The following is a 14,989-nucleotide window of genomic DNA, read 5'->3' as shown; positions in this document are numbered from 1 at the left end:
ATTACTGGTCTCGGACCAGCGCCATCGCCACCGGTCTCGGACCGGAGTATCATTACTGGTCTCGGACCAGCGCCATCGCCACCGGTCTCGGACCGGAGTATCCCAGACTCTCGCCTCAGTGCGAGTTATAAGTGAGCTCTGTTCTCACGCCCAACGACCTTTCAGATCGGCTCCCATGCGAGAATCAAAAGTGAGCCCGGTGCTCATGCCCAACGACCTTTTAAGTCGGTTATCCCAGACTCTCGCCTCAGTGCGAGTTATAAGTGAGCTCCGTTCTCACGCCCAACGACCTTTCAGGTCGGCTCCCATGCGAGAATCAAAAGTGAGCCCTGTGCTCACTCCCAACGACCTTTTAGGTCGGTTATCCCAGACTCTCGCCTCAGTGCGAGTTATAAGTGAGCTCTGTTCTCACGCTCAACGACCTTTCAGGTCGCCTCCCATGCGAGAATCAAAAGTGAGCCCTGTGCTCACGCCCAACGACCTTTTAGGTCGGCTCCTATGCGCCTCGGTCGAGTTATAAGTGAGCTCTGTTCTCACGCCCAACGACCTTTCGGTCGGCTTCCCAGAATCAAAGTGAGCACTGTGCTCACGCCCAACGACCTTTAGGTCGGTTATCCCAGACTCTCGCCTCGGTGACGAGTTATAAGTGAGCTCTGTTCTCACGCGACCTTCGGTCGGCTCCCCATCGAGAATCAAAGTGAGCCCATGCTCACGCCCACGACCTTTAGGTCGGTTATCCAGAACTCTCGCCTCGGTCACGAGTTATAAGTGATCTGTTCTCACGTACGACATTTCAGGTCGTCTCCCATGCGAGAATCAAAAGTGAGCCCTGTGCTCACGCCCAACGACCTTTTAGGTCGATTATCCCAGACTCTCGTCTCAGTGCGAGTTATAAGTGAGCTCTGCTCTCACGCCCAACGACCTTTCAGGTCGGCTCCTATGCGAGAATCAAAAGTGTGCCCTGTGCTCACGCCCAACGACCTTTTAGGTAGGTTATCCCAAACTCTCGCCTCAGTGCGAGTTATAAGTGAGCTCTGTTCTCACGCTCAACGACCTTTCAGGTCGGCTCCCATGCGAGAATCAAAAGTGAGCCCTGTGCTCACGCCCAACGACCTTTTAGGTCGGTTATCCCAGACTCTCGCCTCAGCGCGAGTTATAAGTGAGCCCTGCTCTCACGCCCAACGACCTTTCAGGTCAGCTCCCATGAGAGAATCAAAAGTCAGCTCCCATGCGAGAATCAAAAGTGAATCCGTCACCCATGCCTAACGAGCTTCCAGACTGATATGCCTCACGCTGAGCAGGGCGTTTTCAAATAATCAGGTTAACTACATCTGGTTTTATTTTAGCTCCTTTATGCAAATTGCGAATATGCAGCAAATATGCGAGGTACTGAATACGGGAGGTCATCAATCACACCCATAAAGCATCAATATTAACTGCGAAATCAGGTTTTTGCCCGTTCATTACAGTTTTAATTTTCAAGTATTATACTGGTTTAATTATCCAAAATTCATAAAAATGAGGCATGACGCAACTCTTGTCTCTTACATACGGGCCGGTTTCTAAGAATGCTTGCTAGATGAAAATTAAACAGGAAAGACTAGGCAGGAAAAAGACAAATATACAAGTATAGCAGCACAGCTCGATAGGTGGGCGATACAGCCAAGGCTACAAGAAGGAACATACCGTGGGTCAGGAGCCACGAAGACAACTGAAACCCAGACTAGCTTTAACTCGGGGAAAGAATTGGTTATGGAGCATGAGCATTGCCATGTGAAGAAATATCTGGGGACCCAGGAGCCTCTGGGGCGTTCAAAGCCCGAGCCAGCTCCGCATGTAAGGATTCAATGACTGCTTGTTGCTGGGCGATTGTGTCTTGCTTGACGTCAAGGCAGGTGCGGAGAAGAGATAACTCCGTCTCATGCTCTCGCTGTAAACGTTCTTGGAGGCTGAGTTGGTGTTGCAGGCTAGATTGGTATTCGTCCTTCATCGCCTTTTTCGCGTGCACACAAGATTTCGCAAGACGATACAGGGCGTCCATATCCCGCAAGGCGGTCAGCCGATGAGCTCGGTCCCTGGACATGAATTCCAGTTTGCGTTCTTTCTCGGCAAGTTGAGAGGTGAGTTGATCTATCCGCATTTGGGGGGACGGTTGATCAACTTCGTCAGAAGAAGGAGAATGCATCGCGTGGGGAAGAAATTGGTGGAACACGGGTTATCAAAAAGAAGTAGGAAAGCATGAAGGAAGAATGGCATGACAAAGAAGCAGCTGGACGGTTCTTTAAAAAGGGGGGCTGGCCCTCAAGTCAAAGCAATTATGTAAGCACTGTGCCCCAAGCGACTGGTAAAGTAATTAAGGAGGCATAGTATCCCAAGTGACGGGACACAACGGTCAAAGGTTGGTACGTGAGGCAGAAAGCAGAGGACGCAGGGGTACGATAGGACACAGAGATATGCTGAGGTCGCAAAGATCTGCTGAGATCTTGGAGATGTGCTGAGGTCTAGTCAGTCAGACTGTCGTCCTCCTTCGACTAGACTTGTGGGGGAGGCTTGTGATATGGCTGGCAAGGGAGGGGCCCAAAAGGAAAGGATGAGGAGGGTCAAGGCCATATAGCGGTCAAAAGTCAAGATGATGTGGCAGTCAGTAGTCAAGGTGACTTGGCAGTCAATAGGCAAGCTGACGGGGCAGTCAGAGTCGAGCATAGGGGATAGTCAGAAGCCAGGCAGACTTGTTGACCGAAGGGGCAAAGCAGTAGAAAGACGAAGGGAGACGACAGGCGAGGTACAAGTCACAGGTCGGGATCGGCAGAGCTGTTTAGAGATGGCTCGATCTACAGGTCTGCGATTCAAAGGACTGGAAGTATAACTCACAGGTCGGGATCGGCAGAGCTGTTTAGAGATGGCTCGATCTACAGGCCTGCGATTCAAAGGACTGGAAGTACAACCCACAGGTCGGGATCGGCAGAGCCGTTTAAAGACAGCTCGATCTACGGGCCCACGGTCGAGGGCTAGAAAATACAAAGCGCAGGGTACAGACCGGGATTGGTAGAGCTGTTCAGAGTCAGCCCGACTGGCAGGTGATGCTTAGAGGTTGGAGCCGATCGGAGGATGCGAGGCAGACACAGGCCACAATAGATCGGATGAGCTAAGCCATGCAGGAGTCGGAGAAGCACAATTCTTTGTCAAGGGGTAATCATTACATATCAACGATATATTATATATACGAAGGCGGAGGTTTCTAAGCGAAAAGATGCCCTCATCACCAATAGTAGCCGGACAGATGTCCTTCATTACAAGATAAAACCCATGCGTAAAGGCCGAGGTCCCAAAACGAGAAGATGCTTTCACAATCAATAGCAGCACGACAGGTGTCCGGGACTACACGACAAAACCCAGCGTCTAACGCTTTCTGACAAAGCTGCAGGTTCTAGAAGCAAGGAGGGGGGCATAAAAAGATGGGGGCTTCTTCGTACGCGGGTACGCTCTCTCGTCACTTTTTTTTCCAGAAACTTTTCACTTTCATTTTGGCTCTCTACGTTTTTCTGGGGAAAAAGTACCTGACTTGAGCGTCGGAGGGCCTGACCCGGGGACTTTTTCCCTGGGGTTCTGGTCTCTAACGAAGGAGAGGGGAGGAGATCGTCTGATTGTGTGCAGGGACCTGCATCAGCATCAGCCGTCCGTGGGAGCCGGACCACCCACGACCTTCCATCAGCATCTAGGCCGCTGTGACCAGCCTTCGTCCGACTCAGCTTTCGGACAAGATCACTGGGTTAATTGCATATCCATTCCACAGGATATAAGAGCTAATATGACAGGTAGGTTCCTACCTGAGCTTAAAAACTTCAACTTTGGCATGCTCTAAGCCATGGTCAGTTTAAAATTGATCTTTAGCATCATCACAAAACCTAGTCTCACCATTGTAGACCATAGATTGTAGTACTTTGAACTCTACATGATCATCTACAATCTATTATTTGCTCCAATGAGCCATGGCCTGATTTTTTTTGCATGAGTTTTCGCCTTTCATGTTGGAAATCTATCATTAATATATATGAATATTGAAATAGGTTAACCATGAGGATTACTCTGTCAATTGCTGCAACTGTATCTGAAATATTCTGGAAATTGTGAATTTTTTAGTTGCTTTATGATATATGCATTCTGTTACCAATTATAATCGTTGTTCCTTGTAGGAGCTATCTTTCCCTGATGATGTTCAGCTGATTCCTGGATTACAGTATTTCTGTGGAGGGTAGAACATAGATTTTACTTTGTAATCTCTTTGGTGCAAGATAGTTAAGATGTTTGATTCTGGACAGAAAGCTCAATACATGGATGGTCAAAAAGAAAAGTTTGTGAGGTTTGCCTATTTCTTGTCAAGCATGTTAATTCAAACTGTTTATGCCTCTCTCTCTCTCTCTCTCTCTATATATATATATATATATATATATATAAATTTTTTCATTATATATTTCAGTTCTAAAAAATAGTTAGAGACCACCAGCATGTATGTACAGATTGACATTATTCCATATGCCCTCGTACATATGCATATCCAATCGGATTGATGCATGTTAATTTTGATTGATTGGCCACTTACCTCACAAGCTTAAACTATTAGGAAGTTGCCCTCAGGGGCATGGTCCAGTGGTAAGTGTTTGGGATAAAGTTGTAATAGTCGGGGAGTTAAAACTCAGCAGAGAGTTTCATGTGGACCCCTCCTAGGCACTTGTCACTTGGGCTTCCCCGCTTTACCTGTTGAAAATTGGACCAACAAACAAGTAAATAAATTACTTGTCTTACACTAACAATAACAACACTACAACACCTTTTTCGTGGATCACTCACAATTCTAAGACAAAGAAGAAAAACAAAAAACTTTGACTCACAAATTGATACTTGATTGATGAATGAAACTAAATACAAGGTAGAGTATTTATAGTATTCTTCATACAATCTGGACCGTTCAATTAAATTAAATCCTAGCCATTGAAATTCTAATTCTTATCCATGAAATGAGAAAAATACTCTTGACCACACATTTAATTTTATCTTTTACCAAGTTGTCATCTTTATCTATTAGAAAAATAAATAATTAAATAGCAAATCTTATCTATAACTCTTATATTTTATTGGATAAGTTTTATCCTTTATTTGGGTTGGAGTTGATATTTAACACTCCCCCTCAACACCAACCCTTTGTACTATGCCGAGTTGATCACGAAACCTTTTGAATTTGCTGGCGCTCAAGCCTTTTGTGAACAAATCTGCAACTTGATCATCTGTACTGATTTGTCTCATCTCAATTTCTTCTTGGAGAACTTTTTCTCTAATAAAATGATAGTGCACTTCAACATGTTTAGTTCTTGCATGAAAGATCGGATTTTCCGCCAAACGAATTGCCGATTGATTGTCACAATATATTGGAACTGCATAATAAATATCAGGTCGAGTTAAGGTTAAGTAGATGAGACTGCCTACCAATTTTTGATACATAGTTGTATCTTCTAAGCTTTTTCCTTCATGTGCACACATTCTGAAATTTGATTCCATAGGTGTTGAGATTGGTTTGCAGTCGAGCATTCCGAACCTTTTCAACAAGTCTTTGGAGTATTGTTGTTGACAAAGGAATATTTCTTTTTGTGTGCGGTCAATCTCTAAACCAAGAAAATGCTTGAGTTGTCCAAGTTCTTTCATTTGAAATCGGACTGATAAATTCTCTTTTGTCTGAAGAATTTCTGATCCATCATCACCGGTGATGACTAAGTCATCAACATATACAAGCACGATAGCTAGTTTTCCTTCATTTGATTTGACAAATAGGCTAGAATCTGCAGATGTTACTAAATAACCACTCTGAGTTAGAAATTCAGCAATCTTACCATACCATGCCCTAGGTGCTTGTTTCAATCCATAGAGCGCTTTCCGCAGTTTACACACATATTCAGGATGATGTTGGTTCTGAAAAAACCTATTGGTTGGATCATATGAATTTCTCGATCCAATTCTCCATGAAGAAAAACATTTTTCACATCTATTTGCCACAGATTCCAATCTTTGTTGGTTTCAAGTGCAAGTAGAACTCGTACAGTTGTAAGTTTCGCCACCGGACTAAACGTTTCATCATAGTCTAGTCCGTACTGTTGAGAGAAGCCACGAGCTACCAATCGTGCCTTATACCTTTCAATTGACCCATCTGGACGATGCTTTATTTTGTAAACCCATTTGCACGAAATGGGTTTCACATCTCTTGGTTTTGGTATGAGATACCAAGTCTGATTTTGTTGCAGTGCATCAATCTCTTGTTTCATGGCTGTCATCCACTCAGAACTTTGTGATGCTTTTTCAAACGTCTCAGGCTCTACTGCTTCTTCAACTATGGCCGCATTTGCATATTTTGGATTTGGCCTTCGTGTTCTTATTGACATTCGGAGTTGAGATTGTGGAGTTAATTCTTCCACTTCATTAGGCCTTTCTTCTTCATTTGGATGTTGATATATGCCGGTTTGCCAAGGACTCTGAGCCACTCTTTGCTCTACATCATTATCATTTGGACCTCCTGATTCATCTGAACCTGATTGAAGTTGAACTATATGCTCCCTCATCTTTTGTTGTACTTTATCTTCAAGGTCTTTAGATTCTGGCAAGACCTCCTTCTCTGTGGTCCACCAAGAAGATGCTTCATCGAACACTACATTTCGTGAAGTGTAACATCTTTCGCTTGTTGGATCACAGCATTTCCACCCCTTTCTCTGGCTATCGTATCCCACAAAGATGCATCTAATAGCTTTCTTGTCAAACTTGCTTCGTAAGTGATCAGGAACAAATACATAACATACACATCCAAATACTCGAAAGTAGCTAACTGTAGGTTTTTTGTTCCATAACTTCTGAAAGGGTGAAATAAATTCTAACCTTGGTTGAGGAAGTTTATTGATGATAAAAGCTGCAGTCCTCATTGCTTCAGCCCAAAAACGTCCAGGTACATTCTTCTCATGCAGCATACTTCGACAAATTTCTGCAAGATGTCGGTTCTTTCTTTCTGCTACACCATTCTGCTGTGGTGTGTTGGCACAAGTGTATTGATGATATACTCGACTTTCTCTCAAGTATTGAGAGAACTCTCTTGAGCTATATTCTCCTCCATTGTCTGTGTGCAAGCAACATATCTTTTTTCCCAATTCTCCTTCGACTGACTGCTTGAACTCTTTGAACATTGAGAAGGTATCAGATTTTTCTTTCATAAATAAAATCCACACATACCTTGAGAAATCATCAATGAATGTCACCATATACCGCATACCACCAATTGACGACTGCTTAACAGGCCCGAATACATCAGAGTGAACTAACTCCAATGGTTCCTTTGCTTTGAAGTTTGACTCCTGATATGGTAATTGGTGTGCTTTACCATACTGACATCCTGCACATATTGTGTCTGTTCGTATGTCTAGTTGAGGAAGTCCCTTGAGCATCGACTTCTGCATCATCATGTTTAATTTGGAATAGCTAACATGACCTAGCCGCATGTGCCATATAACTGCTGTCTCACTTTTTCTTGTCTTGTCTATATATGCAGACTCTGCTGACATCACGTAGAGCGACTCTAATCGTTGACCCTCCATTGTTGGTGTTTCTGAAATTTTGAGGTTTCGATATACCTTTACATTTTCAGGACCAAATAGAACATAATGACCTGAAGATGTTAATTGGGCCACAGACAGTAAATTCTTCTTCATTCCTGGGACATGATAGACATCTTGAAGAGGCACTTGGTTAGAATTATATCGAGGCGTAATTACCGTCTTACCAACATGTGCTATTGGTAACCTTGAGTTGTCGGCTGTAACCACCATACGAGCTCCTTTGTATTGAGATAAGTTTTGCAATTTTTCTTTATCACCCGTCATATGATTTGAGCAGCCTGAATCCACGATCCAATCATTTTTGTAGTCAATCTGTTCTGGCGTTGTTGTGAGAGCCAAGTCTTTTTCCTCCGTAGCCATCAAAGCTTCAGCATCCCAATCATCTTCGCTATTCTCTTTAGAATTGGAAGTAGCAGTGTTGCTTTGAACGAACCTTTTCTTGGACCAACAATCTTTTGCCATGTGGCCCACCTTCCCACAATTGTAGCACTCGCCAGAAAATTTTTTACGATCACCATAATTCTTCGAGGCTCCCCCTGGACGAGAGCCTCCATTCCCATGATAGCTTTTTCATTTGTCGCCATCCTTTTTAGATCCACCAGTGTGCCGTTTGAGTTGCCTTTATTTTTGTTGGTGTAAAGCGCTTCTTCTTCATCTTTTAGTGAGAGTCCTCCCATTTGCTTAGCCATAGCTTCTTGACCTGCAAGTAAATTTTCAAATTCAAGAAGCGATGGCTGTGTTGGCCATCCTTGTATAGCAACAATAAATCCTCGATATTCTGGCCTCAAACCATGAATAATTATTCTTTTTATCCTTGCTTCCCCAATAGGAGCTGATGGATCTAGCTCTAAAATTTCGCGACATATCAACTTCACCTTGTGGAAGTATTGGGCAATCGTCTTGTCACATTGCGCTATTGACAATAGCTCGTTCTCCAGAAGTTGCAATCTTGTATCATTCTTCTTTGAAAAAAGTGTAGCAAAGATATCCCACACTTCCTTTGGTGTTTTGGCATCTCGGATGTGCTCCAACATTTCTTTTTCAATTGTGATCTTTAAGGCAAACATTGCTTTACCTGCCTTAATCTTCCATTTTTGCAAAATGTCATTGGCGTCTTCTGCCGGCTGCGTAGCTTCACTACCACCAACAACCTCCCAAAGATCTTGACCTTGTAGGTAAGACTCCATGCATGTTGCCCACGTGTTGTAATTTTTGTTGTTGAGCTTCTTGATACCTCCTACTACTTGAAGGCCCCCCATCACGTCGAAAAGCTTTGATTATACCAAACAAGTTTGATTAAAAAACTTGTAAAGCATAAAACTCCTCACAATCTAAGATAGCTCCACCAAGAATAATCCCTGATTAACCTGGCTCTGATACCAATTGTTGAAAATTGGACCAACAAACAAGTAAATAAATTACTTGTCTTACACTAACAATAACAACACTACAACACCTTTTTTGTGGATCACTCACAATTCTAAGACAAAGAAGAAAAACAAAAAACTTTGACTCACAAATTGATACTTGATTGATGAATGAAACTAAATACAAGGTAGAGTATTTATAGTACTCTTCATACAATCTAGACCGTTCAATTAAATTAAATCCTAGTCATTGAAATTCTAATTCTTATCCATGAAATGAGAAAAACACTCTTGACCACACATTTAATTTTATCTTTTACCAAGTCGTCATCTTTATCTATTAGAAAAATAAATAATTAAATAGCAAATCTTATCTATAACTCTTATCTTTTATTGGATAAGTTTTATCCTTTATTTGGGTTGGAGTTGATATTTAACATTACCTCCCTCCCAATGGTAATGGGCGGCCTGGGGGCGCTAATGTGGTGGTTCCATATATTTTTTGTTTTAAACTATTAGGAAGTTCAAGGGTTGATTCCTAGCGAAGCGGGCGGAAAAACCCTCCCATGTGATGGCTTGCTTCGGTTTTTACTCCCTCCTAATGGTGTGGGGCAGTCGGATTTCACCTTTTTGCAAAATTAAACTATTAGGAAGTTGAAAAATCTATACATTGGCCCCACACATTTTGGTTGAATTGGGTTGGTCCAAAGTTAACACCTCCATTGACGTAATTGGCTTTATTATTTGAATTAGTGCAGTAGCAAAACCTGAAACATAAGACCTACTCAAAGGCTAAAGTTATTGGGAAAGGGTTCAAATACGTCAATCTATATTTTTTGCATATCTAAACATAAGATGATCCTCAAAATTTGAATCGAAATCAATGTTAATCTTCACTGTGTGGTTAAGAGTTTAAGACTGAAGATTTAAAATTTTTGACACAATTTAATAAGCCTCATCAGTGAAATTTCGTTTACAGTTTAATTTTCTTACAAACTTAGCACAGGAAACTGAATCCTAATTGTGAACCTTGAACTCCTCCAAAGATGGTACAGATTCCATTATTCTTACACTTCAGAAGTTGATTATGTGAAAGATATGGAAATGTATGATCTGTAATAGAGGAGCTACAATTTTTCTGGATAGATAAAAAAAATAGATTTTCTCTGCACACAAAATCATATGGAATTGTTGGAGAAGATGAATTTATTTGCTTTGTCAGTGTGCATCACTTTGCTAAATGTTTGTTTTGGTTTCTAGGCTTGAAGAATCAAGCCCTACATTGTCATTTGCTTCGGACACAGATAGGAGGAACAACACATTTAACGTTGAGGGATTTGGTCGAGGATCACGCACATCATTCAAATTCTTAAAGGGAGGAGTGAGAAAGGGATCTGAGGGACTTAAGTTTCTTGGTCGATCACTTAGATTTGGTGCTTCTAGGGAAGTTTTTCCTGAAGACCTCAAAAGTTCTATGAAGACAGTTTTTGACCCTCAAGATAAATTTCTGATCCTAATGAATAGGCTTTTTGTCATATCTTGTATTCTTGCAGTAGCAGTGGATCCTTTGTTTTATTATCTTCCTATAAATGATGAAAATGAAATTTCAACTTGCCTAGGAATAGACCAGAAGTTAGCTGTTGCATCTACAACAGTGCGGACAATCATTGATTGTTTCTATCTTATTCGTATGGTTCTTCAATTTCGTACTGGTTATATTGCCCCATCTACCCGTGTTTTTGGTAGAGGTGAACTTGTAATTGATCAAGCACAGATAGCAAAACATTACCTGAGAAGCAACTTCATTATTGACTTCCTGTCTGTCCTACCACTTCCACAGGTGAGTTGAACCCTTGTCTAGTCATTTGGGTATGCAGATCTGACACAAATTAAATTCATTTACACTTAATATAAAAAATTATCCCTAAATTGTTTTTTATTAATTATTGTTAAATTGAGGGGATGTGGTGTTATATGGTAACTTATATTCAATCATGTCGCTTTGGTATGATTCTGAAGGTTTCTTTGTTTTGACAATTAATCAAGAGAACATTTCCAACTCAAGGTTTTTTTAGACTATTATTTTCTCTCTGTAGCTTTCTGTTAGTCAAAGTTTTAGTGTTCATATTAATCAAATTTTCATTTTCACATTTGCCTCCAACAAGAAGCAGTGAGTTCTGTTCGCAACAATAGTTTGAACACTATGTAAGCAAAAATTGTTCTGATTAGATCAGAAAATATGAAGTTATAGACCATGTAATACCTAAGAATCCTTTGACACAATTCAATGCTATCCTTGCTCAAGAAGTTGTTTAATATCTATTACTTGAATGAGATTATATATATTATTGTTCTGTTGAAAGCCTGTGAGCTGAATTTTCCTTGCTATTTTGTTATATTGGAATTGGAACTCTAGAAGCATCTTTTTAAAAGATCTTCAATATTGCCCAGCAACTTAAGATTGAGAGGGGCATTCATTCTATGATAGTGATGCTACATCTAGTAATAAACATATATCTCTAAATAATTTACTAATTGACATAGATTCTGGTGTTGTTAATCTGTAGAGATGTGCATTGTGGTAGCTATGTATCTCGTGATTGATGAGAGCATAGTATTCATACATAACACTGTTAATACCAGTCTCAGACCTTGATAAAAGGATGGAATTGCGCTCTAATAGGCAACATAAGCCTATGTATTGCAACGACCTAAAAATTATGGATCTTACTTGTTATTGTTGTATGTTGATCCTGTATAAACCATATTATATGGATCATAATGGCCATGAACTCACATGGAAGAAACTTTGGCACAAGTCTTTGCTTTTGAATTTCTAGTATTTTTAATATGACTTAACCTCAGCTCTCAATAAATAAATGCAGATTGTAGTTTGGAGGTTTCTTCATAGAAATAAAGGGTCAGATGTACTGGCTACAAAAAATGCATTGTTTGTTATTATTCTACTTCAATATATCCCTAGATTATGCCGCATTATTCCTTTGACATCTGAGTTGAAAAGAACAGCTGGTGTCTTTGCCGAAACTGCTTGGGCTGGTGCTGCATATTATTTATTGTGGTTCATGCTAGCTTGTCATGTAAGTAGTTACTTGCTTGGTTTACCTACTTGGTTTACATTTTTCACATTTTTTTCTTTTGTAGATTAACTAAGACCTCACACCTACGATGATAGCCAAATAGACTTATTTACAATAATGGATCTTCTTCCTTATTTTATAGTGTTGCATGCTTAACCGGATGCGTTTTGCAAATTTCATTGGCTGGTCCATTACCAACCATTATTCACACATGGGACAATTAATAAATAAGTTTATGGTATTAGGTTGAGATGTCACTAGATGCTTTCAATCTGTTAGTAATCCGTGTTGGTCTCAGATAGAATCTTCATCTATTTGTTCCAGCTGGGTCCAAACTTTCAAATTGTTTCTATGAATCCTTCCATTAATTTTGCAGCATGGATGATGACTAAAATACTCACATGGTGTTGTAGCATAATTATCCACCATACACGCCGCATCCATGAAATAGTAATCATCCATGAGGTTGTTCATGCGGCTATTAATAGGATGTTATGCTAATTAGGGATGGTGACTAGTAGGTGCCTAAACCAAATGACCAAACAGTAAAATGAAAATTTCCCCAAAATAATGTGAAATACTATATGAAAAAACAATATCATTCTTATTGCGTTGGCTGATGTTGTCCAGGTTGTTGGTTCCTTCTGGTACTTATTGTCGGTTGAGCGAGAAGATGATTGTTGGCAGTCAGCTTGTAAGCAACACAGCGATGTGTGTGTCACAAATTACTTATACTGTGGCAATGAGCATCTTGATGGTTATGAAAAGTGGAAGAATGCCAGTGCTCAGGTTCTTGGTCTATGTACCCCTGATGATAACAATAATTTCTTCCAATTTGGAATCTATGGCCAGTCATTGACTTCAGGTATTGTGGCATCCAAAAATTTCATTTCCAAGATCGCTTACTGCTTCTGGTGGGGATTGCAGAATGTAAGGTAATGCTCCTGTTACTTGTCACTGTTTGAGTAGATAATATGTATCATTTTATTTTGCTCGTGATTCTGGTCAAAAGTAATACACCGTTCATTTGACCACTATATATAATGCAAGTATTTCAGTATTCTGATCTTCATATTCAACCCATCTTTATATGAAATTTAAGTTATGTAGCTTATTTGGGAGACGAAAAAAAATTATGTAGTTACATTATTACTGCATTATGATTTTTATAAAGATTCGGTATCTGAAACTTACCAAGGAAGAAGTTGTCGGGACTGATTAAAACATTTCCAAATTATGTGGAACAGCACTCTTGGCCAAGGGCTGCAGACGAGCACTTATGTTGGGGAGGTTATCTTCTCGATCGTAGTCGCTGTTCTCGGACTCGTACTCTTCGCCCTCATCATCAGTAACATGCAGGCAAGCCGGCGGCCTTGATTTTCCCTCCGTCTTCTGTTTGTCATCAATCTTCTAGCTCCAGTCGAGTAACTTGCACTAAAGTAGGGTTGCCTTATAACATAGTGTTTGTTTTTGATTCGAGTAGACATATCTCCAGTCAATGACAATTCGTCTTGAAGAGATGCGAGTTAAGAGACGTGACTCGGAACAGTGGATGCATCACCGTATGTTACCGCCGGAACTCAGAGAATGCGTTCGCCGATATGATCAGTACAAGTGGTTGGAGACTAGAGGAGTGGACGAAGAAGGTTTGGTTCAGAGCCTTCCGAAGGATCTTCGGCGGGATATCAAGCGCCATCTTTGTATGACCTTGGTTAGGAGGGTAGGTTTCCCTGTCTCTCTGTTCCATGAGACTCACTCGCTGTCAGAAATACAACACGGCTAGCTTCTGACTCATTGATCGTGCGCAGGTCCCTCTGTTTGAGAATTTGGACGAGCGTTTGCTCGATGCAGTTTGCGAACGACTCAAACCTAGTCTGTACACAGAGAACACATACATTCTGAGAGAAGGCGACCCCGTCGACGAAATGTTTTTTATCATTCGCGGCCGCTTGGAGAGCATAACCACTGACGGAGGAAGAAGCGGGTTCTTCAACCGGACTCTCCTGCAAGAGCGTGATTTCTGCGGCGAGGAGCTCTTGACCTGGGCATTGGATCCAAAGGCCGGTTGCAACCTACCCACTTCCACGAGGACAGTGAAGGCGCTGAGCGAAGTCGAAGCGTTCGCACTGAACGATGATGAGCTCAAGTTCGTGGCAAGCCAGTTCAGGCGCCTCCACAGCCGGCAGGTTCAGCACACGTTTCGGTTCTACTCACAGCAATGGAGGACATGGGCGGCTTGCTTCATTCAAGCCGCGTGGAGGCGCTACGTCAAGAGGAAGATGGCCGAGCTGCTACAAAAGGAGGAGGAAGAAAGGCGCAGAAATAACTTGGCCAAAGGCACGACCAGCCTCGGTGCAGCCATCTACGCATCGAGATTTGTTGCCAATGCGATGCGAGGCGTCCATCGGCTCCGGAACCGGAGAGCGATCGGATTGGTGAGGTTGCAAAAACCGCCGGAGCCTGATTTCACGGCAGAGGATGCTGATTGAATCAAACTCCCTGGTGGGGGAAGTGTGTATGAGGTACATACCTCCACTAGATTGTGGTTAGAGATGTGGCGACTTATTCAGTAACTTCAGCTAAAATTGTAAATTATTTATTAGTATTTGAAGTCAATCTACTATCATATTTATAATTATTTTTTGAATAATTCTTTAACTTTGAAACCTTAAAAACCAATAAAATATTTTATTATTAATATATTTTTTTCCTTGCTCTCTCTCGATTTGGTCAGTGGGCGTCGTCAATGCTTATCTGGGCCATTAGGTCTGAACTGAATTGGGTAGGGAATAATCCATTAACTTTGGGCCGTTTGGCCTTAAGAGAAGAAGTCCAATAGAAGTCTCGTGCGTGCCTCTCGCGTCCTTCGTTGCTTTCC

At 41.4% G+C, this 14,989-nt stretch overlaps 1 protein-coding gene across 1 annotated transcript; it reads left to right on the top strand.

Moving 5' to 3' along the window:
- Nucleotides 1-4,209: 4,209 nt before the first annotated feature.
- Nucleotides 4,210-14,627, top strand: LOC121992566 (probable cyclic nucleotide-gated ion channel 5). Its single transcript, XM_042547028.1, has 7 exons — nt 4,210-4,360; nt 10,274-10,853; nt 11,899-12,111; nt 12,742-13,046; nt 13,359-13,470; nt 13,595-13,831; nt 13,920-14,627. The coding sequence occupies exons 1-7, from the start codon at nt 4,302-4,304 to the stop codon at nt 14,598-14,600; spliced, it is 2,187 nt and encodes a 728-aa protein (XP_042402962.1). The 5' UTR covers nt 4,210-4,301; the 3' UTR covers nt 14,601-14,627.
- Nucleotides 14,628-14,989: the final 362 nt, after the last annotated feature.

This window comes from Zingiber officinale, chromosome 6B (assembly GCF_018446385.1).
Source record: "Zingiber officinale cultivar Zhangliang chromosome 6B, Zo_v1.1, whole genome shotgun sequence".
NCBI lineage: Eukaryota > Viridiplantae > Streptophyta > Magnoliopsida > Zingiberales > Zingiberaceae > Zingiber > Zingiber officinale.
Note: the sequence above shows the minus strand (reverse complement) of the source record. Positions and strands in the feature narration are given on the sequence as shown.